General features: G+C 39.5%; 2 protein-coding genes across 3 annotated transcripts in view; one reads left to right on the top strand and one right to left on the bottom strand.

The window, feature by feature from the left end:
• The window catches only part of ptchd4 (patched domain containing 4), a 71,012-nt gene extending 49,844 nt beyond the window's left edge, over positions 1-21,168 (bottom strand). The window contains exon 1 of one of the 2 annotated variants that reach the window (XM_080882383.1): positions 20,315-21,168. In XM_080882383.1, the coding sequence (XP_080738509.1) occupies positions 20,315-20,914 (600 nt within the window). In that variant the 5' untranslated portion in view covers positions 20,915-21,168. The remainder of the gene's footprint in view (positions 1-20,314) is intronic. The other variant, XM_080882384.1, reaches the window with a different exon arrangement.
• LOC308397047 (uncharacterized protein) lies at positions 10,088-17,158 on the top strand. Its single transcript, XM_080882771.1, has 9 exons — positions 10,088-11,764; positions 12,064-12,210; positions 12,443-12,624; positions 12,868-13,004; positions 13,126-13,219; positions 13,484-13,798; positions 13,988-14,162; positions 14,252-14,376; positions 14,575-17,158. The coding sequence occupies exons 1-9, from the start codon at positions 11,680-11,682 to the stop codon at positions 14,899-14,901; spliced, it is 1,587 nt and encodes a 528-aa protein (XP_080738897.1). The 5' UTR covers positions 10,088-11,679; the 3' UTR covers positions 14,902-17,158.
• Positions 21,169-22,511: the final 1,343 nt, after the last annotated feature.

Below are 22,511 nucleotides of genomic sequence, written 5' to 3'. Positions count from 1 at the left end.
TGTGCTAGCTCCTACGTTAATGTCACCCAATGTAATGTGGCTATCACGAAAACTAACAGTTAAATGGTAAATGTCTAAGCTGAAAGGTTAACATTAATTATATTTTTATTACTTAAATGTTGCTCAAACTTAGGTTAGTATAGTTTCTAAAACAAAACTAGAACTAGAGGTTAAGTCAAATTAAAATAAAAACTATACTTCTACAATATTTTTGAAACTAACTGAAACAATTTTGTCCACTTCTAAAACTAACCAAAATGAAATACAAATGTAGAGGAAGTATCCCTAGTTTTGGTATCTGTTAGCTATGTAAAACTAAATAAACATTACAACTTCTCTATTAGTGAGTCACTGATAGACTTTTTTGAGTCTGAATGCTTATAAGACTGCGAGTCCACTGTTTCCAAAAAGTTGTGTTTTTATTGTAACACATGCACTAATTTTCATAAATCTTGCCTGTCACTAAAAAAGAAATGAATAAAACGTACACTGAAAAAAACTTAAACTAAATTAAAACTAAACATTTTCAAATGATAAAAAATAATAATCTGAAATAAAAAAAATCTACTGTGGAAACTAAAGTGACATAAAAACAGAATGTCAAGACAAATTAAAAGCTAATTAGAAAATAAAAAATTATAATAACTGTGGTTTAAATGGGAGCTCTACTGACCTTCATATGATACCGTCATCATAATAATCATTATGAACATTAACTACTTCAGTGAGAGGAGGAGCTGTGTTTCCGTCTGTCCACAGTAGTGCTGTGTTAAGTTGTGTATAAGCTCAAGGAGGCAAAAACAGACCTGTCTGTAATTATATTCTTTGAAATGAGTGCCTAAATCAATATTATTTATTCATGGCTCAAGAGTTGGGTGTTCGTCTCGTAACCGGAAGGTTGCCAGTTCGAGCCCTGGCTCGGACAGTCTCAGTCGTTGTGTCCTTGAGCAAGACACTTGACCTACCGCCTACTGGTGATGGCCAGAGGGGCCGATGGCGCAATATGGCAGCCTTGCTTCTGTCAGTCTGTCCCAGGGCAGCTGTGGCTACTACTGTAGCTTGCCTCCACCAGTGTGTGAATGTGAGAGTGAATGAATAGTAGAATTGTAAAGCGCTTTGAGGGCCCCGAAAAGTGCTATATAAATGCAATCCATTATTATTATTTTAATCTTAATTAATAGCTTAGTATCAGTTTTCTAGGCAACCCTATACTGATATATGTATATGTAATGCAGTGGTTTATACATTCAAGGTTCAAGGTTCAAGGTTCAAGGTTCAGGATTGCTCTCCCCCCCGCTTCAGGACACCTACACCAGGAGATGCCGGACTAGAGCAGCGCAGATACTGAAGGACCCGTCCCATCCAGGCAACAAACTGTTCCAACTTCTGCAATCTGGTAGAAGGTTCCGCATCTTCCGGGCAAGGACAGAGAGACTCAAGAGGAGCTTCTATCCCCAAGCCATCCGTGCCCTAAACACACACACCCGCCCTCTCACATCATCTATAATTGACTGAGACAGGACTCTCTTCCAGACACTCTAAACCAAGGCACAATGTACATTTCAATTCCTTTAATTTTAAATATGTTTATATTGTCTATCCTGTAAAATAGTCAGATGTCTATTCATATTAATGTACAGAATTCACCTGCTTGCTGCTACTACTGCACATTCACCCAGTGTATATACTATATGTATGTATATATATATATAGTGTTCTTCCTCTACACCCCCCCCCCCCCAATTTTTGCACATGTCGAGGAGCGTGTCAGGCTACATTTCACTGTGTGTTATACTTGTATAACTATGCATGTGACAAATAAAGAACCTTGAACCTTGAACCTTTATTTATACTATTTTTTACATGTTCCTATGATATAATGAAAAATCATAAGGATTTCATAAGTTAGTTATTTTTCACATAATTTTAAAAAGGTCCATCCATTCATTCATTCACTTCCGCTTATCCTTTTCAGGGTCGCGGGGGGCGCTGGAGCCTATCCCAGCTGTCATAGGGCGAGAGGCGGGGTACACCCTGGACAGGTCGCCAGTCTGTCGCAGGGCCAACACACAGGGACAGACAACCATTCACACCTAGTTATCTAATTAACCTATCCCCACAAGTTGCATGTCTTTGGACAGTGGGAGGAAGCCGGAGAACATGCAAACTCCACACAGAAAGACCCCGGCCTGATGGTGGAATTGAACTCAGGACCTTCTTGCTGTGCGGCAACAGTGCTAACCGCCGTGCTGCTAGGAAGAAGTCAGTATTTGCTCAAACATTACAAGCTAATATTCATTTTATAAAATGTATTCTTCATTTTATACATAAGCTGTTATAACAACAGATTGCATTATTGAAAAGGCCCATTAAAGATAATGGGCCTTTTCAATAATGGCCCATTATTGAAAAGGCCATTATTATTATTTCTTATCTATTATTTATTTATTTTGATAATGAATTTGGGGAAATATTGTATGGGAATTGACAGTTTTATAATTAAATACCAAGGTCATTTTTCAAGTACAAAATACTGATTTATTGAGGCAGTGATTTTATTGTGTGCATAATTCAAAAACATTAACCATGTAAACCCTTGAGCAAAAGATAATTTCTCTAAGAGTTGTGAAATCTGTTACTGTCATTACTGCTCCATGCTTCTTATCCAATAAACAAGTGTTAACCTATAATTACTAATGAGCTGGAGAGCAGCAGTTAATATCTGTATGACCTTGGACAAAATTTAGTTTTAGGTACACCCAAGTATTTGGGTAATGGTGTATTGCTTAAGGTTAGGGGTTAAATAGAAAAGTATGTATTTCAAGGGATGTCACTGGAACTAATACTTACAATACTTGTCAAACTTTTTTTTTCTTTACCACAGGCACATAGGAAGCATATATGCCAAGGCTACAATATGCTGACAGGTGTTCTAGTTTAGGCTAAAAAAGAAGAATGATGCCCACAAGCACAGCAAACATGAAAGATGGCATCTAGTGCGGCTGTTCTGAAGCAGATTAACAATTCAAACTGAACTACCAGGATTCGGTTCTCTCCAAAAACCCGTTCTCAATTCCCATCCCTAGTTCCTTCTAGCCTTCCCAACATCTTAATCTGTCCTGTCAACAAAATAGAATTTTAACATTTTAAATTAGTAGAATGTTATGTACAAGTTTCTAATCAAGCAGTTTATGTTTAACTACATGGGAAAATCATTTTTTTAAATATTAGAATAAGTACTGAGAGTGTAATTCTACTGACATTATTATAGACAACTTAAGTATCATGAACATTTCTCCTGTTGTTTCAGTGGCTACATTTCTACATTTTTTTCATAATATTTTGTGTTTTTATTTAGAAAATTCAAATATAGCAGACAGATTAAAATAGCAACATCTATTTTAAGCTTTTTCTCCTGGGAATAAAACTTGGCAAAAAGTTTTTTTCATAGGTTATTTCTGTATACAAGTATGTACAGAAATAACCCTGGTTGTAACATCAAAGAGTAGGATAAGGCATTAGAAGTCCGAAAAATTAATTAGCCCAGACAGCTCGTCACACTGGCAAACAGCAAGGGGGAGGATTCAGGAACACGGAGAGTGCAGAGTGACTGACACAGTGCAGGGAGAGCTGGAGGTCACATAAACCTTCAAGACGGTAATATTGTAGTTCGATATTTTAGTTCGAGAGAGTGATGGGAGACTGAAAATATATTACATTAAATTCATTATATTATAAGAAATTATAAGAAAACTTGGAAACTTGTATGTAATTTACATATTCTTTTCACCTAAAAACAAGACTGAAGACAAGGCTGGACGATGGTATGGTGAATTTTCAAGATGAGAAAATTTGATAATTGACACTGAATTTGGTTTTGTTTTGTTGTTCCTATCAAAAGTCAAATAGTTGAAGACGCTCTCTAAAGAAAGTATTTTATGATACTGAAGAAAGCTGAAATCTTTCAAATGCTGTGTACTTTCTAGTGTTAGCACAAAGTGAAAAAATTCAGCACAGTTCAGGAGGGCATGAAGTCAAGTTCAACCACAATCCCAGCAGATTATCTTATCTCAGTGCCCAGCCCACATAGTAGAGTAAGCCAACATTCTGCAGATCCAATTGGCCATATAGAGCACACTATCTATTTGAGCTGTTTTAACTTGCTCAAAGTTGTTGTGTAGTTGTTGTTCTGCAAACTGCTTTGCAACCCATCTCAGTTCGTAAAATTTCTTCCCTCCAAGATATTCCACACTCAGTGGTTGTAAGTGATGTTAAGGCAAAGTAGAAATGTTTAGGAGCCACGGTAATTCCACCAAAGTCAAAGTCAAAGTCAAACTAAACTTTAATGTCATCTCTGCTATATCCATTGCAGCATACAGAGAGATGAGGCGACAAGTCTCCGGTTACATCAGTTTAAAAAAAAGCTAATAAATAGATATAAAAAGAGAGGAAAATAAATATACACTTAAGTCTTAGGGGATCAAGAGAAGTTACAATTAGAATTTACAATTTACAGTTTGGAGTGGTTTAAAGTGACCAGTGTAGCAGCTTATAAAATGGAGTAAAACAAAATTGTCCATAGAGCAGCATGTCTTACAGAGGCAGTGGTATGTAAAGTGCAAAAGAGTTGGTTAACAGTTTGTGTGGGTGTGTGTGGTGGGGGGGAGGTCTGGTAGTGAGTTCAGGAGTCTGATGGCTTGTGGGAAAAACATATTCCACAGTCTGGAGGATCGGGCCCCAATGCTGCGATAGCGTCTGCTGGATGGAAGGAGAGAAAAGAGTCCATGTGAGGGGTGTGAGGGGTCAAGCATGATGCCAGAGGCCTTATTATTATATCAGCGGTTGTGGTAGATGTCCTTTAGCAAACGGAGAGATTTCCGATGATCTTGGCAGCTACTTTAACAATTCGTTGTAGTTTGCTGAGATCGCCAAAATTGCAGTTGCCGAACCACACGGAGATGCAGCTGGTCAGAACGCTCTCTATGGTGCCCCTGTAGAATGTGGTGAGAATGGGAGGAGAGAGGTTGGCCCGTTTCAGGCGTCTCAGGAAGTGGAGGCGCTGCTGGGCCTTTTTGATGATGGTGGAGGTGTTGGTGGTCCAGGTGAGGTCGTCTGAGATGTGAACTCTCAGGAACTTGATGCTGTTAATGGTCTCTACCATGGAACCGCGCATGCTGAGTGTGGGTGGACCGAGTCAACGATCATCTCCTTGGTTTTTCTCCACATTCAGTGACACGTTGTTCTTGCAGCACCTGGACGCCAGCTGTTGAATCTCATCTCTGTATGGTGACTTGTCGTTGCTGCTGATGAGTCCAACCACAGTTGTGTTTTCAGCGAACTTGATGATGTGGTTAGAGCTGTGTAGTGTGGTGCAGTCGTGTGTCAGGAGGGTGAATAAAAGTGGGCTGAGAACACAGCCCTGAGGAGCTCCTGTGCTAAGCCTGATGGTGCTGGTGATGTTGTCGCAGATTCGGACGGACCGAGGCCTCTCTGACAGGAAATCTAGTATCCAGTTTCAAACAGAGGTGCTGAGTCCCAACTTGCTGAGTTTGTCAAACAGTTTTTGGGGTACTGAGGATTTCTTTGGCACCATGATGATGGTGGTGAACTTGAAGCACGCTGGGACGATCATCTGGCTCAGTGAAGACTTGAAGATGTCTGTGAAGACATCAGCCAGCTGATCAGCGTAGTCTCGCAGCACACGACCTGGGATGTTGTCTGGTCCAGCAGCTTTCCGTGGGTTGACCTTGGTGAAAATTCTCCTCACGTCGGCTGCAGGCAGAGAGATGGTCTGGTCAGTGGTGGGGGGCATGGCTTTCTTCACTTGCGTGTTGTTCAGTGCATCAAACCGTGTGTAGAACTTGTTCAGCTCCCCAGGAAGTGTGGTATCTCCATCACAGCACAACACTCCAACACACCAAACAGTAGGGTGGCAGAGTGCTGAGATTGGTAGTGTATAAAAGTTGCCAGAGCTCAGTTCAGTTATTAACAGTTCCAAACCTCTTCTGTCATTAACAGCAGCACAAAAACTGTGTGCCAGAAGCTTCACAGCATGGGACTTTAATGGCTGAGGATCTCCTTGAGGTGTAATGTGTAGGTGCCCCAGTACTTTTGTCCATATAAGGTATAAACTTGCAGCTATAGGAATGTACAAAAACATTAAATTACTGTTTTACTGAAGCTGTACCCCACGTTAACACGTTCACATGTTTATATTAAGTGGCACAGCACGATGGCAAGGTAGGAAATGGCACTGAAAAAAAATGTATGTAATAAAGAATGTAATAAACTACCTCACTCTGAAGTGGCAAATGACAGTGAAATGACTCATTCTAATTTAGTGGCTCTTCAGTACTACCATTTATTTTCTTTTAGCATTACATTGATCATTTATGTAGAGCAGTAGCTGTCATTCAGAAAACAGCCTCAAAAGATCTTTTTTTTCTATTTACTTTTGTGCAACAGCAGATTCTTGTGGCTGTAGGAACTATAATAGGAAAAAGATGAAGGCCAGCAAAGGGAAAAACATGGGGTAGAGGGATTGAACATCCAAAAATCAGCCTCCAGGGCTAAAAACTGAAGCCAGTGCAGTTCCTAAAGTGTCCTCTTGAGTCTAACTGAAAAAGACAGTCAACCCCCATAGACTGCCAAATTTTAAGTTCATGGGGATTGGAAAACTTTAAAGCAGAAAACAAACAGCCTGATACTAAAATTTGTTATAGCTTGTTTTTCTCTTCCATTTTTTTAGACTTAAAACAACTTGTATTAATCGTATTAAGACTTGAAGAATTATGGATTATTAGAAACATGGTTACTTTGAATCTGTGGTGGGTTCTGAAACATCTGGCTGCAGCTGTTTGCTTATGTGTCACCCCTGCTAATTGAAGTGAACCTTGACTTTTTGACTGTGTGCCTCTTGTTGGTGCCTTTTGAATCATTTTGGATGCAGTTATCTGAAGAATTGCTTCATGTATTATTATTTGTTGTAACAGCCTGTCAGTGTTTCAGTTTTTGGTGAATGAAATTCCAACTACTTTATTTGTATATGACAAAACAATAGTTAGCAGGAATCAGTGTCTGCATGAGGTTTATGGTGACATATTGCTAATATGACGTGTTGCTTTATGTGATATTTAGCACTTGCCTATGTCAATCTACAACACAAATTCTAATACAGCAAAGCAATGAGATCAAATTATGATGATCTTCAATGCCAAAATGATGTCTTTTTTAAAGTACCACATCGGCAGGTACATGGTTTTCCACCTTCTAAAAGAGTGCTTTATCATTCTTTTTGGGAAATGACATGACACTGAATAAAACGGCTCAATGAAGAGAAAACACAAATTCTAAAACCACGCTGGGCTACAACTTGACATCCAAAAGAAGAATACACTGTCTGTCTATCTAACTGAATATTAGGAGCCAAACAGTCTGTAACAGCGCGATGGATGGCCTCATCACTGTGCTCAGACACTGATGCTGCTCGGATGGCTCTGCTGTGGCAGCTCTTGGAGGAAGTTACAACCCACCATCCTGGAATCCAAGCATGTGATACTCTGAATTTGTGTTCATGTCAGTCTGAGCCCACTGTACATGTGCTGCAGATAGAGAAAGTGTAAAGTGGCCTGTACATCACAATGAAATTAACTAGTGGTGTATAAAATGGATATTAGAGTGACTATTTCTGTGTGCCAAAAAGTGATCGTCTGCCAGAAAGTGATTCCCGTCCGCTGGAGCGTGCGCAGCTGCTTAAAGCTGTAGTGCCCAGATTACTTATGTAGACAGCTACTTCCGTGCAACTGATATAAGATGTGGTAAGCTGAACACAGCTTCAACCGTCTGTTTGTTGAAAAATATTAACGCAACCGCACTACATTTTCTTGTTAGTAATGGTAACGGCGTTGTAATGATAGAAAGAGTAATTAGTTAGATTACTTGCCGTTAGTAAAGCCGTTACTTGTAACGCCGTTATTCCCATCACTGGTTAACGGTAGTTGACAAAGACCTGTGGTTCTATGGGAAACTGATCCTCAACTTCTTTGCTGTCCTACCTCTGTAAATACTCTTCTGGTTAGATTTCAGGCCTAGTCACTTTTTCAAGCCACGCTGAACACAATAGTAAGTACATTTTGTAAATTATGGATAACATTAGTGTCCAGCAGGACAGTAAAGCAGCATATGCTTTACCTACTGTAAGCAACAAACTTTGGAGCTGACACGAAACACGAAACTCTAGTTCTTCTACTAGCTACTTGGCTGGCTCCAACAGGAAGTCAATCCTCATAGACTCTGGTATATACTCGTAGCACTTCAAGTTAGGTAGTCAAAGCAGTCTATGCCCACTGCGCAAAGTGACTTGGAGTGACATCTTTTATAAATTGTTTTTGGATGTACAATTTTGGTCCACTGAAGGAATTGTTTATGAATGTTATGTTGCCGTCTGTCTGACCTCTGTGTTACAGGCTACCTATAATCCAAACGTGGCCATTGTGGATGTCTTATTAATATCAAACAACTTAGACATCATTTTTATACTGCTTCTATAGTATCTGCAGTCTAATGTTTCCAGAGGGTGGAGGGCATGTTTTCTGTACAGAGATCAGCAGACATCTTGGAGATGTCTGCTGATCTAATCTTTAGAGAAAGTAGGGTATTTTGTCAACACCATCAGATGTCAACACCATCAGGATTTTTGTCTGACGGTGTTGACCCTTTTTCTAATGATGTTGACAAATGTCACAAAAGTGTGCTATTCACCATTTATATTAAGTTATTTTTTACTAATATTTCAGTCATATTACTTCTTGTGTATTTTACTGATATTTCTGCTTCACGGATGTGTCAAATATTATCAAATTTGCCTTATCTTGAATCTCATTGTGTATGTATACATTATTAATCCTGTAGGAAAATGCTTAGTCCTCTGCATTTAACCCATTCACTCAGTGATGCAGTGGGCAGCTACCAATCCAGGATAGCCTCTGTTTGTTGGATTTGAACGCCCAACCTTTCGATCATGTGGCATCTACTGAGCTAGCTGTCCCCCGAGAGCTATTCTTTAAGTGATGATGTATGAATCCTGCTTCCAGGCCCAAACTACTCTGTGTTTGTTAAGCCTGTTGTGCTGTTAAAATGTTTTAATGCTTTTTATCTTGTTCTATTACATCTGAACAAGCCCCTAAAAACAGCCAGTGATCACTGTCAGCCTAACCATCGGAAACCCTCACGTTAACTTTTATCAAGTGGAAAAAAGTTAGCATTCATCCTCCAGCTTCACTGTGTTTATGTTATGCTAACACAGCTGTGTCGCTAGCGATCACGTAGCACATCACTATATACCAGCTAGCCCAACTTCAGTAACCTGACAATAGTCACTGCTGTTTAGTTTTCTGTCTCCATTTATGTTGGAAGTGGTAGCAGAGCTGGTATATCATGTTCAGGTGGAAACAAGCAATCTAACTTTAACTTTAAATTTCATATATTCTGTTTTCATGGATGCCTGGATGTTACACCTGCTAGTGCAGCCACACTGATCATTTTATTAAAGATGAAAGAATTTAGACAGTTTGTGACTCTCAGTGATGCCGCAGAGTTCCTTTGCTTTGGGATCTGCAGCAGAGTTTGGACCTGGAAATGGCTAATGACATCAAACTTAATGGCTGGATAGCATTTCTATTGCTTAATGCATAATTGTGTTGTGAATATTCATCCTTAATCTGTGAAAAAGCACAAGGTTCAGAAGAATTATAGTAATTAAAAAAATGGTACATTTCAGGCTAGAATAGCAAAGGGGAACCTGTCAGCAGAGGAACGAAAGAGAAGGAACAGGGATGATCAAAAAAGAAAGAGAGAAAAAAATAACAGCCAGCCTGAGTTGAAGAAAGAGTTTCTCATAAAGGAAAGGGAAAGATGGAGAAATAGAGTGAAAGAGGGAAAAATAAAGAACACCAGTGATCTGAAAGGAAGAGAAAAAAGTCAGAAGAGAAGGTTTTGGAAACAAGCACAGAGAGTCTAAAGGAGAGAAAGTCCAGCAAGGTCTAAACACACAACCACAGAGAACTTTAGGAATCAAGGAGTAGTACACAGCAAAATCCGAAGTGTTGATGTGAGTTAAAATTACTGGTGTTAAAAATTTCGAGTTGAAAAGTGTTGGTTTGAGAGTTACAGTAACACTAACGGTGCTGAAAAAGCTCTGTAGCCGGAGTTATTTCAAAGAGTCAATACTATAACACTCATTTGGAGTTGATTTCCACATCCGGGTTTTTCGCGCTCATGGGCATGAGGAGTCCGCCAGAAGTTTGCTGTCAAGATCGAGGAGGTTGTTCAGGTAAGAACTATACAACAAGACCTATGTTATTTTATCATTATTAAATATTGTAACTAACTAGCCTATAACATTATTTATCAGAAGCATGCAATATTTTCCTAATGTGGAGTGTATTCATCTGCGGTAAGAGATGGGATTCGTTAGCTTAGGTAGCTAAACTATCCTCTATAACAAGTTAATATTGCAGCGAAAATAAATGCGTGCTCAATATAATTCTCAATTCTAGTTAGTTCTAATGTCATAAGAGAAATGCTTTCCAGTGTTCAATGCTTATTAAATGAAACGAGGGAGGAGTTAGCTATCCTCTGGATATGTTAAATGTAATGTTAAAATTTGAATTTGTGGTAGCCTAGCTGGCAGCTAAGACAAATGCGTTTAGCCCACTGCTTTTAAGGGAAGCGAACATTCGCCTCAGAAATATCCTATTTAAAAGTGAACTAAACAATCACATAGAGACGTTCAAGTCAAGTTTTGGAAAGCGTCAAGATAGGCTAATTACACGTGCTACCAGCGAGTTTAGCAGTAGCCTAGCCTACAAATCTTTGAAGTGGCAGGGGGTTATGGAATTCTGTTAGATGTTAGTGACCAAGCAAGGCGCGCTGCGTTTGTGCATGGATTGCTTGCTAACGGTTAGGATATATCATACATGTTGTAGTAGGCCTAATCTAAGGGAACATTTTCCCCTTTTCTACAGTTTTAGTGAAATAGGCTACCATCCAGTGTTTAAGACAAAGCGGTATAACGACTGAGGGTCGTTGACGTCGCCTCCACTGATAATCCTAGCATGTCGTGTCACAAAACAACCACCACAAAGTAGCAACTAGCCAGACGGCTGTGCATGTGTCAGAAACTCCCGATATAAATGTAAGACTTGCACTCATTAATTTACAGTATAAGGGATATTTGTTGTCATAAGTGAAAGCGTGATGAAGGCAGGTGTGCGTTCAACAGGAAATTTTATGTGGATTATCATCCTGACATGGTTTAAACAGAGATGCTTTTCCCCAAGTAGGCTACAGCGATTTACTCGCAACATAGCAGAACTAAGTATCTAGCCTGCGTGCAGACGAGAAGATCGCCGTTGTCGTCTTATAAACATGTGGATGGGTGGATAATTCATTGGATGCTATTTCTGTGTACCCAAGTTCAGCTATTTTAGTGCGCAGGGGGAAGCCAAATTATGTTCCTGAGGTTGAAGTGGTCTGTCACCCCTTCACAGATCATCACACAATGTATAGCCTAATATTTTCTTAAAGTTGTCCGGATTTGTTGCCACTTAAGCTATGGTTTAAATATATGGTAAAAAATATTCTGTGCCCCCTTCTCTCCACCAGGTGCTGTTGTAAGACATGTTGCTGAAAGTGAAATACCTCAATGTAAAGAAGTACATTAAATTGCACGCAGGATTCACTTATCTAGAATTCATCAGTGAAGGTAAGATAACCTGGCAGAACAAAATTTGTTGCACATGTATCAGTTCATCATGTTTGCATCTCATCTATTTAAAAAACGAATTAAATGTTAACACATTTTATTTTAATGTGTGACATTAAAAACAGTACAGAGCAGTAGGCCTAGGCCTATATTGTTGCTGCAGACTTGTCTAATTTAACCATTTTAAAGACAGGTAAAACAGCTGTTAATAAATATTAGCTAAATAAAAAAGTCAAAATTAGTTTTTAAAAAAGTTTTTCAGGCGTTTTAGGTGACATTATGCTTATCTTTTTGTAAAGCCAAAACCAAGTTTGGACTTCCGGATGCTGCTGACCTTGATATTTTCGATGAAACTGACACAGCTGTCGAAGAAGACATTTTTCTGGAGTTACTGGAGGCCCAACCAGACCTATGCCTGACAATACGTGAAAAGATTTCAGATGAAGGTAAATGTTATCATAACTTAAATTTTCATAGTATAGCCCACTCAATGTAGAGCCAAGTTCTTTTGCTCTTGATGCAGATGACATTGACCTGTCTTCATGCAATATACATGACAGTGGACAGGGCTGGGTCATATTTGTATAGAATGTTGTCTGAACATGAACATTGAAATTGTGTTATTAATGGCATTGTGGAGTAGCCTAAAGAAAGTTAACCAAATCATCTCTCCCAAAGATTTTTGTCCTTTAGCTCATTCCACACCATCCTCCTCGGATACATTATCTTCCCTCACGGACACTATATCACTTTCATCAAGTGACAGTGACCTCAGGGAAAAGGGCATTCCTGCAGGCCGCAGTAGATCCAGCAAAGACAGTTCTGCACCAAATGTTTCTGTGTCAGAGGCTGCAAAAGAGGTAATTGAGAACAGAAAATGTCTTTTGTATTTTTGAGTTGACACCATTTATACTGTAGATTGTTATACAAATTGAAATTCAAAACATGGTGGTTCCCAACTTGCCCTGTATGAAAAAATGTTAGTAGAAGTTAGTGCTTCTTGCTAGATATGTCTTTCACAGGTTTGTTGACATTCCTCTAAACTTTCACCTTTACTGACAAACAAGTTTTTATTGTTATTATTTTCCCTTTTATATGAGCAGATGGTTAAAAATGCCTTGACTAGGAAACCTGGTGGAGAGGAAATTCTTGAAGAATACAATGCCGAAAATTCACTGAGCCACCGCACCCGGCGGCAGCTTGTTAACATATTGGCAAGTGATATGACTGAGAGACATGGGTAAGAGTAATAGTACCTAATAAAAAAGTAAAGATGGGCCATATGGAATATTCTTGTAATGTATACTGCAGTAAAGACACATACTTCTGATTTAACATTGTCAATTGTATTTCCTCTATAGCAGAATTCCCTCCCGTAAGCAAAAGGAGAAATATGCCCTTGGAATAATTACACTCTTTCCCTCATTGAAGGATCCATTTTCTCCAAACGGCTATGTAAGTCATGCAGTGATTGTAAAACAGCACATTATTTAGTTTTCATCATGGAATAATTACATCAGCTAAATGATTTAAAAGAGAAATCTTAATTCCTATTTCGTAATAACTATTGTCATAAAACTGTATTGAAATTGTGGATGTTGTTTAACATGTATTGCACCTGTTACATGATAATAGTCCTTGGGTTTCTTTTTGCTGAATCTGCAAAGTCTGTAAGATCGCATTTGATGTTTATTTTTCATCTATGTTTAAATGTGACAGGAGCATTTCTACGACGGAGTGAAAGGCACTGGATATGTAGCGTCCAGGTCTACAACCAAACGGCCAGTGAAGGAAGTCCCAGTGCATCAAGAACAAGGGCCTAAGCGCAGAAGATTAGCAACCACATTGCCTCAGCAACTTGATGGAGATGCCTGCAAGGAGGCCATCTCATTTCTTGTTCACTCTCCTGATGAAGCAAGTGTATTTCAGAAGATGAAAATGACGTTCCAACATCGCCAGGATCTGGTGCATGATCCACAAAGAACTGCAGATGTCTTCAAAACATTTCCATGCTTTTTGGATGTCAAAGGACTAGTAAGTCAAATCACTTGATATTTTCAACTGTTAATCCTTTTTTTTTTTGTTTTGCTGATGTGGATGGCAACAGTAACAGATGTGATCATTGGTCATCCCAGTCAGGCTATATCCCATATTGGTCAAAATCACATTGCAATGTAAACAATGTTGAGCACTGTCTTTATGTCCTGTGTGTATGATGAACAGGTCAATCAAGACTTCCTGCTGCTGTTTGGTGCTGAAACAGCCACCAAGTTGCTTGAGAAGTGGGACATGTCATTCAAGCCAAAGGTTATTAAAGAAGCCAAACAGCTGACTCAGTCAACTGACCTGTGTCGTTTGATAAAAGCTGCTGAGAAACCAACAGAGAGTGATGCAAATGGTAGGCGTCGCACCATGCTTGTTTGATTTTAATAATATTTATTTTTACCTGTCATTTTGAAATTGTTTTATAAATTCAACCATACACAGACTGGGACAGTGACATGGCCTCTCTGCTGCTACTCCTTCAACTTTTGCCACCCACAGCTGGACGAAAGAGGAGAACCAAAATAAGTCCAACTGATGCAGCACACAAAATGGTGCACTTTCACAAGGTAAATATGTTGTCTCACTTTTTAAAATCCTACAAAACACTTTTTCAGTTTTTGCACTTTTTAGTTTTCCTCTCCATGAAGTATGTGTCTTAGTATTTTGTAATAAGTTAGCAAGGCACATAATGTCAAACTGAATGAATGGTTCATACTCAGCAAGTATAAGCTAGGCCTATATGTCAATATCTCATTTGTTTTTAGTCATGCTGCAGCATTGATGAACACTTGCAAGCAAGAGATGGTAAACAACCATACATCCTCGCTGTTGGTCGAACCCAGAACAGCATTGACACCTTCTACATCGCAGTGGACAAACAGCTCATCCCCTGCCAAGCCACCAGCTCACTCAGTGCTTTTGATGAACTTTTCAAATCCCACTACGTGTTCAACTTATCTTACGACGAGTCACTGGTTCATCTCTACAGTTTTGTGCAGACCACCATATTCAACATTGATGCCACCTCAACAGATGAGTCACCACGTGTTCGTGAGTTGCGTGCCAAAATGTTGAATGAGAACCATGTTTAAATGTTTTATCTGTCAAACTCTGCATAGCACCAGTCAGGCTTTGATAAGTCATTTGCGACTAGGTCACAGTTTTTATCCAAGCACCAAATTTAAGTTGGCTTGTTCACAAGATGGTTGCAGCCGTCAGTTCACTACATATTCTGGTTTAAAAAAACATTTAAATAGTGTTCATGATGAAGATTGTTGTCAAAGTGGTGATGCAGAACCCTCAGAGTCATTTCAAGCTGATTTTGACAGATTACAAGATACAGACATAGCAGTTGCAGGAACAAGTGTTACTCAGAGCCTAGAGGTTGGGTGTTCTGAAAACAATGGGTCAGGTCAAAGAATTAAAAAAAATTCTGAAGCAATTTGCACTAAAATTATTGGTAAACTCAATGGTAGTGGTTTGGCAAATAGTTTTGTGTCATCACTTGTTTGTGATTTGGAAGATTTTGCAGATGGACTGCACTGTGAGTTTAAACATAAAGTACTGAACGTTGTGCCAACAGAAAATCCTGTTAGATCTCCAGTGGAAAAATGTCTTGAGACTTTTGACAATCCAGTTGAGAAGTTCGACACTGAAGCTAAAAGAAAGTCATATTTCCGTGAAAAATGGGGAATTGTGGATCCAGTGGAAAAGACTTTAGGAATACGCTATGATACAAGGTTAAATAAAAAATCAGGCACTTATGACCAGGTACCAGTAAAAGACACTTTTGTGTACATTCCAATTTTGGAAACAATCAAATTTATATGTCGCAATTCTTATATTTGCGAGCTGCTTGCTAAACTATGTGTATCAAAAGAAGACAGATATGAAGACTTTTGTGATGGGAGTTACTATAAGTCTCATCCATTGTTTTCAAAACCACAGACTTCTTTGCAAATTCAGCTTTATTATGATGACTTTGAGACTGCTAATCCACTTGGTTCCAAACGTGGTGTTCACAAAGTTGGTGCAATCTATTTTGTCCTCAGAAATCTGCCTCCAAAGTTAAATTCTGCATTGATGAACATTCATTTGGTTGCATTGTTTCATGCAGAAGATGTGAAAAAATACGGCTTTGATCCTATTTTACAGCCTCTGATTGATGACATAAAGTTTTTGGAGAGCCATGGCATTGATTTACCCTTCTCATCTGAAAAGGTCCATGGCACTATATGTCAGATAACTGGGGACAACTTGGGGATGCACTCAATTTTGGGTTTTGTTGAGTCTTTCAGTGGACGTTACTTTTGTCGTTTGTGTTTAATTGCAAAACAGGATGCACAGAGTGTGTATACTGAGGATGATCCAAAGATCATCTTACGAGGGAAAGAACTTTTTGAAATGTACTGCAGTGAGTTGCAATCTGATCCTCAAAAGCTACATGTGTTTGGCTTAAGAAAGAATTCTACACTGAACACTCTTCAATTCTTTCATGTTTGCCAGAACTTTTCCTTGGACATTATGCATGATATTCTCGAAGGGGTAGCACAATATGAGATAAAGTTACTGTTGGACTATCTGTCAGACAATTTTCTGCCGAAACCTGCTCTTTTGTCACGGATCTATGCTTTTGACTATGGCTACTTGGAGACCAAAAATCGTCCAACAAGGGTGAACTTAGACAGTAGTGGTAATAGTATAGGTCTTAACTCCATTCAGACTCTTTGTCTGATAAGAAACATTCCTTTAATTTTTGGTGATATTGTGCCAGAAGGAAATCAGAACTGGACTATGCTATTGCTATTGTTGCAAATAATTAACATCATATTCTCTCCATCTGTTACACATGGCATGACTGTGCTTCTAAAACATTTAACAATGGAACATCATGACTTGTTCAAATTGTTGTATCCAGGTAGGAACATGATTCCCAAACACCACTTTATGTTGCACTACCCAACTTGCATCAGAAAAATTGGGCCATTATTGCATGTATGGAGCATGAGAGGTGAGGCTAAACATAGGGTGTTCAAAGACACCCTTAAGAACTTTAAGAACATCACAGTGTCACTTGCCAAAAAACATCAAACATCCATAGCATACAAGTGGGAGACATGTCCTTTAAGCCATGTTGAGTATGGGCCCTTGAAATCATTTGATGTTGATAGTGAGGAAAATAGTGAAATGATCTCCCTAGGCTTGCCTGCTGTTGCAGAAGAGGCTTTCTCTGCTAATTGGGTTAACATTAATGGGACTGAGTACAGAACAGGATTGGTCATTTGTTGTGGTTCTGAACATGAGATGCCGGTGTTTTGCAGAATAAAAACAATAGTTTTGGTCAATAGTCACACCTACTTCATAGTTAAGAAGCTTGTGGTTGAAAATTTCAGTGAACATTGCCATGCTTATAAAGTGTTTGAAACGGATGAAAAATATGTTGTTAAAGCAGACTGTATTGAAATATACAAGCCCTTTGATTTGCAAAGTGCTTATGGTGATGATGATGGTCTGTACATTGTGCCATTATTTTTGTTGTGAACGTATGCTGTATGGTGCTTGGAATTTAATATTTATTAAAATGCTTATGTGACCAATTTTATGTTTTCTCCTTTTATCCTGTAAAGGGACTTAACAAGGATTTTCACTGAATGTAGCACAGTAGTCATACAGTAATTGCACTTTAATGCATTTTTGTATTCAGACAATTAATACAGACTAGTATTTAAAAGCTCATATATGTCACTTTAAAGTGCCAAAATAACACTGTAAAAGTTACAGAATAACACTCTAAGTGAAAACAGTCAACACAATCCAGTGTGAAAATAAACACTTAAAAGTGTCATAAATAACACCATAGTTGTTGTGTAGTAACACCCTCAGTGAAAAGAGTTAACCCAAGCCAGTGTAAAAGTGAACACTTATCAGTGTCCTAAAACAACACTATAAATGTTAGGTAGTTACACTCTGAGTGAAGACACTTCACACCATACAGAGTGAAATTCTAACACTATGGGTGTTATATTTTTAACACTACAATGGAGTTAAAATAATAACACTTTGCAAAGTGTTACTTTAACTCTAAACCAGTGAGAATTATATAAACACTGGAAAAGTGTTAACTTTAACACTATAGGAGTTGAATTAACACTGGAGATTTTGCTGTGTAGGTAGCTGGTGAACTATTAAGATGTAGAACTTGACATGTGCAAAAACAGAATTGTTATGATGTGTCTTGTGATATTACAAAGGTTGTTAAGGTTTAATTGTCATTTTGAAAGAAATAATATCTTGTTTTCTACTAGTGTGTCACCACCGTCAGATTTGTGTCACCACCGTCAGCACCTTGTCAACTCCATAATATGGAGTTTTTGTTTATTTTTCTCTTTTGGAGAACCATATAGTTTCCTCCCTCATGATCTTCCAATAAAAATACGTAATTTTCTCAATAAATGTGTAATTTGCATGTTGCTTAATATGATTGTTTCTTATACAGATTAAATACAAGCTTCTGAAAATATGTATGACTGTAACTCTAATAATAAAAAGCCAAAACAATCTTACTTTTAAATGTGGTATAATTACTTTGAAAACATATGTGCATAAACAATAGAACAGAGAAGCTGCTAATAGTCAAAATAGCTGAAACAACTTAATTTAAAATATATATTTTTGCATTTCTTTGTGTCTGACGGTGTTGACAAAAACCTTGCACTTCTCCAGCAAAAACATAAATTATTAAAAAATGTTACACCTGGGAGATTGTACCAAAACATGGTGAGACAGCCAAAACTTTGTGTAACAATTATATGTAAATATGTTTTTGAAAAATCAAAAATTATATTTTAGAAAATTAAAACCTGTTTTGTCCCTAATCTCAGGAATCACAGATATGACAGATTTAACCTCGTTACAAACAATTAAATTGTTTAATTGAAGCAGATAAACCAGTTAAAAAAACAGGAATATGTAAAATAACAAAAAAAGGTACTGAATAAATCAATAGACTAACACATAATAGATTAATAGATTGTGTTTGTTTATAAATAATTTGTATTCATGCATATCATGTTGATAACACAATACTGATATTTGTAAATAAAAAAATATAACATTTACTAACAATGTAAATTTCTTGCACCTGCCATAGACATCCCCATGACCTCCAAAAGAATTGCCCAGTTGTAAAGTTCAAATGCTGAACGTCTTATTCACGTCCAAGATAGGCCATGGTTGGACGTCCAAATTGTGAACCTAGTTTGGACGCCATATAGATGTCCAGAATTGATCATGGACCAACAGACCCAATATGCACATCTATTCGAAGTCCAATATTTAGGGAGATAGACCTCTCCACCATGTTTGTGCTGTTATAGAGATTTTTATTGGAAATACCTGACAAATACTCAAAGCCAAAGTTTGCAGTTTTAATGAGTGAAATTTCAGAATTAGTCTATTATTTAGTGTTAATTAGCATTTTCTATGTCTGTGCATCGCGGTAGTTATGTTTATTGATATGGCTTGCTAACAAAGCTAGCATTAGCTGATTAGCATGGTTGTGGCCATAATACTAATGCTGACTTGACATTACCAGTTTCAAAACACTAAGATGTCACTAATGTTGACAACCAAAACGCTCAGCTTGAATGTTTACAACAAGTCATTTGCTAACTAATAGATGATGTCAGAGTGATCTGTCCATTTTTTATATCCAGTCTATACTTTGAACCCACAATGCACTCCACTGCCTGCCTTGTGGAGTGACAATACTGCAAAGTGTGCTAATCTCTATCAACAACAAATGGAAATGAATATTCCTTATTGAAAATCATGCAAGAGTGCAGCAGATTTACAGCTCATATATATGTGAGCCTTCTGAGCTCCAATATACCTTAATGTCTACATGTTGCATCTAGAATTCTTTTTTTATGTTGTGGTGGGTGGCCTGTAATAAATACAGCTGCAGATCCAGTACAGGTGAAGCTACAGGCAACCAAGATGGGATACCTGTAAGGCCATAGCTACTGTGGCCAATGATTGTGCAGCCAGGAGGGAGACACTGCATCAAAAAAAAAAAGTCATATAGTCAGGATATCCCTGTGTGTGTGTGTGTGTGTGTGTGTGTGTGTGTGTGTGTGTGTGTGTGTGTGTGTGTGTGTGTGTGTGAAGGTGGAGGAGCAGATCAGGGCAAGCGGCATGCAGCCAATCAATTCACCTGCACCAAAAAGGGAGGGTGAAAACTGAAAAGCCGGCTGTGTGTGTGTTATGGAGAGGCTTCCCCTTCGCTGGCTGATATATGAGGCACTGTGCAGCCCCAAATTACAGTCTGGTATACAAGTGTTTTCTGTTCATTCAGAAATTATAGCAAGCTCCGAGGGCCAGCCTCAGAGCTTCACATGCTGACTGCTGGGGCTGCTGCTCTGATGGAGATGGGTTTGGGGAGCGTGTATGCGCACGTGAAGGGCCTGGCTGAGAGGGAGAAAGAGAGAGAAAAAAAACCCTCACCTTTAATGTTGTGTTCGGATAACTAATGGGCACCTTGTGGAAAGTGCTGTTGGAAAGCACAGCCTGCCTGATGTCTTCGAAGATGGTGATGATATCATCCAGTAGGCAGCGCTTGTCCCTGTGGCTCAAGACGCAGAGGTGCGCGAACGTGAAATTGAATCCCTTGTAATTGACGCGCAGATCCAACACTTGCTTGTGGACCTGCAGGACCTGATCGGCCAGCTCCAGGATGTTCCCCCCGGACTTGGCGAGCAGGATCAGCCTGCCATATCTGCCCGGGGTGTGCAAATCCGAGTACAGCTTGTGCTTTGACTGGTCGATTTGAAACAAGCTGTTAGCGAGACTCCGCTCGATCTTGGCGAGGCTGTGAGTCGGGGCGACCAGTACCTCCAGGTCCGTCTCCGGCTTGAATCGGCTCAGCACTGTAGATCCGAAAATGATGGTGAGCACCGCAGGGACGGTGAGGAAGAAAACGGGATGTCTGCTAACGAATAAGCCCAGCCAGTAGAACGAAGCCTTGAGCCCTCTGTGTATCACTTGCCGCAGCATCCTCCACAAAATCCAGCTTGCAGATGCCCCGTGTCCTCCGATGAAGCACATGTGACATCAGACTCCGTTCCCCGGCTTAGTACAATTCGTAAGAGAATTACACCAGGCTACAACACCATGCACACACTCTTACATGCACACACGCTTACACACTCTCACACACACGCACTCGCACACCTGGAAAACAGCACTGCAGCAATTCGCGGCAAGGCGGGCTCACGCGCGCGCGCGCACGCACATACACGCACGCATACTCAGACAGTCACAAAATCATAGTGCGTGAGCCGAACGAGACGAGTCCACGATGTCTGATCTCAAGCCATTCCGCCTGCGTGTGATGGAGAGAATGCTGCGAGTCTCCTGCTCTGCACCGGCTGCAGTAGCAGCGACGAGCCGCGGCAGTGGGATGTGCATGTGTGTGTGAGTATGTGTGTGTATGCCTTCTGTCTGCCTCTACAGCTCTCACACCAGCGGTGGCGCCTGATTTATGTACTTAACTGTAACCATGTGGCGGGGTTGAAGAGGAAGGATGGATGTGGAGGGAGGGAGGAGAGGGGTGACCCGTGGTTATTTTTGGGAACCGGGGAGGCAACATGATAGTTGTAAAATGCTCCCGCAGGTGGCTGAATGACCAGCAGCACTTGGAGAAATGAGTCAGTGTTAGCTTCATGAATGGGGAAAACCCAACTTGTGCAGTGCTTCACGCTGAGTGGTTTGTGCAGGCCAGGCATGGTGGTGTAAATGGATCATTCAGCACAGACCTCCCTGATGTTTTTTTTTTAAAGTATGTCTTTGTAAGTTGTCCAGTTATTCACGTTCATATTGCCAAAATCCTCGACAATTTAAATGGACATTTGAGAAGTGCATAAAGATATTTCTTGATATATCTTTATATTTGGATGGACACTAACATGGACTGCAGTTCTCAGAAATGACCTTGATTCATCCTTTTCTTAGAATTGGTATAGACATGCTAAAGGGAGCAAAGGTCCAACAAGACCAAATGGCAGGTTGTCTTGGTAAATTAATTGGTTCCTGTGTAGGGCTTTTCTACTCCACTGAAGCACTCTTTAAACAACATGCCTCATTCACAAAAGCACTTTTTTCTATGCCTAAGTGCTTTATATTTAACATTCACACACAGTTACAATCGATGGTTTAGTATCTTGCCAAAGGATGCTTTGGCATGCATCCTGGAGCAACAGCCAGGAATTAAACCACCAACCTTCCAACCAGCCAATAACCTGCGCTAGTTCCTGCCATCTCAGATCTTAGGGCGACAGTTATCTCTCAAGGACTTAATATTGTAGATGCTGGTGCATCAAGACATCTGTGCCAAAGGAAACCATGTGTATAATCATGAGACGCAGGTGCCATGGCATTATTTTTTTTGGCGCAGTATTAGAACTCGTCACAGCAAATTTCAATGAATGCACCTGCTCTTCAGTGGCGCAATCCCAATCTGCAAACTCACAGAATCTGAGGTTCATTCCTGCCAAATGTATGGGGCCTGTCCTACTCTCAAGTCTTCAAGTGCATATGGGCACTCATGAGTCAGCATATACTGCAAACCTTCCCTTAGTACTTGTCCAGAGATCTTAGTGACATTAGTTATTTTTCAATATATCCTGCCCCCCACAAAATGTAC

This window comes from Rhamphochromis sp. 'chilingali' (assembly GCF_963969265.1).
Source record: "Rhamphochromis sp. 'chilingali' genome assembly, chromosome: 5".
In the NCBI taxonomy this organism is placed as follows: Eukaryota; Metazoa; Chordata; class Actinopteri; order Cichliformes; family Cichlidae; genus Rhamphochromis; species Rhamphochromis sp. 'chilingali'.
The sequence above is the reverse complement of the archived record's forward strand: the minus strand, read 5'-3'. Positions and strand labels throughout refer to the sequence as shown.

Coding starts and splice junctions, on each gene's coding strand:
- LOC308397047 (XM_080882771.1), top strand. CDS start 11,680: ATGTTGCTGAAAGTGAAATACCTCAATGTAAAGAAGTACATTAAATTG. Junction 12,211..12,442: donor TGAAAAGATTTCAGATGAAG/GTAAATGTTATC, acceptor TCTCTCCCAAAG/ATTTTTGTCCTTTAGCTCAT. Junction 13,799..13,987: donor TTTTGGATGTCAAAGGACTA/GTAAGTCAAATC, acceptor TATGATGAACAG/GTCAATCAAGACTTCCTGCT.